The 3498-nt window shown below is 39.5% G+C and overlaps 1 protein-coding gene across 1 annotated transcript in view; it reads right to left on the bottom strand.

Annotated features, from left to right (window-relative positions):
* Window positions 1–3498, bottom strand: part of LOC118331732 (polypeptide N-acetylgalactosaminyltransferase 10-like) — a 17859-nt gene that overhangs the window by 421 nt on the left and 13940 nt on the right. Inside the window, exons 5-6 of the mRNA XM_035666802.1 lie at window positions 2907–3023; window positions 2248–2397 (exon numbers count right to left, since the gene is read on the bottom strand). Of these exons, the coding sequence (XP_035522695.1) occupies window positions 2248–2397; window positions 2907–3023 (267 nt within the window). The remainder of the gene's footprint in view (window positions 1–2247; window positions 2398–2906; window positions 3024–3498) is intronic.

The raw sequence follows: 3498 nt of genomic DNA on the forward strand, positions 1-3498 counted from the left end.
AGAAAGAGAGATATCGTAACTTTCTGGACTCACTGAATATTAAACCTCACCAAAAACAACCATCCTGCACACTAAATTCTATACACTGAGTATAAAAAAACAAAAACACACTTAGAGAAATAGCACCATACTTCACGATGTGTTTAATTAATAGTTTCTGGACCCATGGAGCCCTCATGTCAACTCTCCACCGACAAAAATATAAACCAGCAACCGTCATTCTCAAACAGTCGAGAGGAAAACAACCCCCTTTGGGTAAAACAAAACACACAAATAAGAGAATTGGAGAAATTAAAATGGTGGACGAATACAAGAAAAGAAAATAATATAACCAGACGACATCCGATACCTTTAAAGGCACTAACATCCAAATTATGTCTAATAAACCGACTTGACAATACACACAGTACTTACCCACATCAAATAAAAAGAACAAACATCCCAAATATTCTGACAACTAAAATATATCAAGAGTCCAACCCCAAAACTTACAACATATGTACTCTCCCAGGATGCTGACTGTAAAAATCCACTAGAACACATACCACATCATAAAAACAATGCATAAATTTGACAACAAATAAAAGCCCACTCTCTCGCTCTCACAGAACAAACAATCACCAGGTCAATCATAGACAAACTACAAAAATATCATTATGTACATTATTTCACTCAACGAAACTGTCTTATACAGCACGAGTATGATAAATCTCGTTCACTGATCCTTTTCTATCTTATAGAGAAGACAGGCCTCATATTCACCACTCACACGCATGGCTAAATTATAGGAGCCATGGTTGAAGTGGTCCAGCACAGTGGCATTGGATTTCTCCACACAAACACAGCCACTGACTAAAGGCTTAGAGAAGGAAGCTGGTCGCCAACAGTGATTTCAAATTCCCAACCACAGAAGACTCGCCGACTCCACTCAAAGAAAAACAAAAAAAAACAATCCCAGTGGCCCGCGCCACATGATCCCCGAAATTAAAAGCATAGCCTTACCTACCTCAGACGGTGATTACAAGAACCTTATCCTGGACGGCAAAATAACAAAGTACAATGTCATAGAAGATACTCATCAATAAAATATGGATTTCCTCATATAGCGGGTTATAATCACTCACAACAAGTATGATTTTCTTGCAAATAAATAACAGCCAATAAAAACATTATACCGTACTAACTACATATTTCTAAAATTGCTTGTATTTTTGAATTTGATAGTCTGCAGGGTCGTTTCATAAGGGACAAGATTAATTCAGCTTGTAAATTAAAGTCCAAAAACTTTAATACAATTACTTTAAAGTACAATCTGTATGGTTTTCATGAATCACGGTATTTGCGGTCAATAAAAGAGAACCTGACAAAATCAAGTATTAGTCAGAAAGGACACAATATTTTGTATGAAGTGTTCATTATGCAACGTCCTTCTTATTTGATTTTGAAAATGAATAATCTTGCAAAAAAACAGATGAGTCAAAAATGGTTTATTAAGGCCTTTGCTGACAAAAAAAGAAAGCCATTGTATGGCCTTAAGTTTCTTTCTTTGGTATTCTAATCTAAGAAGACTCCAGATGTCGGTGAGGGATAGGTCCTTGCACAAAACAGAATGGCTGTTTGGATGTTTTTGTCTATTCAATATAATGATAAAACACTGCCATACTTAGAGACCACTACATCAAACTGCTAAGCCGTTCCAGACAGCATGAGTGACTAGTGCGTCACAGAATGTCTCAAGGTTAAAGCAGCCACAATGCCCACATGACCCATGTGGCTCACGTGTGTCTCAGCTGTGGCTGAAGTGAGGCTTCACTGGAGAGAAGAGGCCTTATTACCTATTTTTCCATGAGCTGTGAGGTTGATCTCCACTAGCTCCTGAAGGAAATAGTTGGTGCTTTGGCTGCTAAATGTTTCACTCTGTTCACCAGCTAGTAGCAAACTTTGTCTGCTGTTTGATGCTGAGCAAGTAGTGTACATTGGGTTTATCAGAGCCTTATCAGAGCTGCTTCTACCATAAGAGCAAAACTCACCCATTGGGATAGCATCAAAAAAGTCACATGCATCATTATTCATTCTTTTTTTTTTTTTTTTTCAGGATTGTTCTAGAACAAGTTGAAAGAGGGTACGATGACTTAAAATTGCACAACAGCAGCACAGCTGGAAGCCTGAAAGGAGAATATAGCAGTTACCACTGTTTTTACAAGTCGTGAATTCCAAACTTTCAGTCTCCACTTTCATCTCCCGTACCTTTCTGTAGCGCCACAGCTGGTTCCCCTTCATGCCGTGACAGTCATACAGGGTGACCAGGCTATTGTGGGAGACAGCATCAAAGCAGACCTTCCTTGTGTGCATGGGGTCACCCACCCGAATATCCTCTCTCCAACCAAATGTCAACACCTACAAGGAACACATCTAAACTGTAACACAAATCAGACCTTGTCCCTCTGCTCCTGCTTCCCTCCTCTTACTCTTCCTGAGTTTTTTTTTATCATTTTAAAAGGTTTTCCTTGTGGAGTCTTCCTTTTCAAAATTGAGGGTATGAAGATAGTGTGGCATATGTTGTACAGGTTGTAAAGCCCTTTGCATCAAACTTGTGACTTTTGGCCGATTTGTACTCTATTTATGCTGATCATCTTATCACCTTTGTGCATCACCGCATCTTTGTTAAAATAAAACTTTAGCCTTGGTGAAAGAGATCCATAAGTCTTAGGGGAGCATTGCTGTTGGGAAGAAATGAAATGAGACTTAGCATACAGAGTACATGACATATACAGTACGTCTTCACCTGCAAATGTTGGCATGTGTCCAACCATACAGCATGAATAGAGTATTGTACAAAGACCTCCCATGTCAGGAAATGTGAAACCTAATAAGACATTAGGGGAAGAGTAATGAATGACCCTCACCTGGCCATGACTCCAGGCCACCTCCCCCCGGCCTTTCACACAGCTCTCCAGGCGGATGGGGCTCCCTGACACAAAGTGTTTGATCTCCATACACATCCCGCTACCCATGTTGCGTATCTAAAAAACACAAAGACACGTGGACATGGAGTTACACTGGACAGTCATAGTACATTTATTCGTGGCTAGATTAAGTCTTTCATGGTCTGTGTTTTTAATCAAATGGTCTCAGTCTGGAATATTGTTTTTTTCATAGATCATGTGTGTTGTGGGCCTGCATGGTGAATATCTCCCACTGTATTCTTGTCACTTTACAACCTATAAAAGGACATGTGGGTAATACTGACTTTGGATCTGTGTAAAATAATATTTTAGTTTTCACTCTTATTAGTGTCTGTGTTGAACTTAAACTGAACATCCCGATTTTGTTGTTTGTACCCACAGCAGTTCAGTTGGTTTGGCCCCTAGGTGTACACCCAGGATTCCCTAGTTGTAGCAGGCAGGAGGAGAAGCCAAAAACCCTGTGTTATTGCAAACACGTTTCATCACTGTTTTTTTTGTCTGTTGTTACCACTGGGAATTACTATCTCCAGCT

This window comes from Morone saxatilis, unplaced genomic scaffold (genome assembly GCF_004916995.1).
Source record: "Morone saxatilis isolate NCDOM2014 unplaced genomic scaffold, NCSU_SB_2.0 Contig20, whole genome shotgun sequence".
NCBI lineage: Eukaryota > Metazoa > Chordata > Actinopteri > Moronidae > Morone > Morone saxatilis.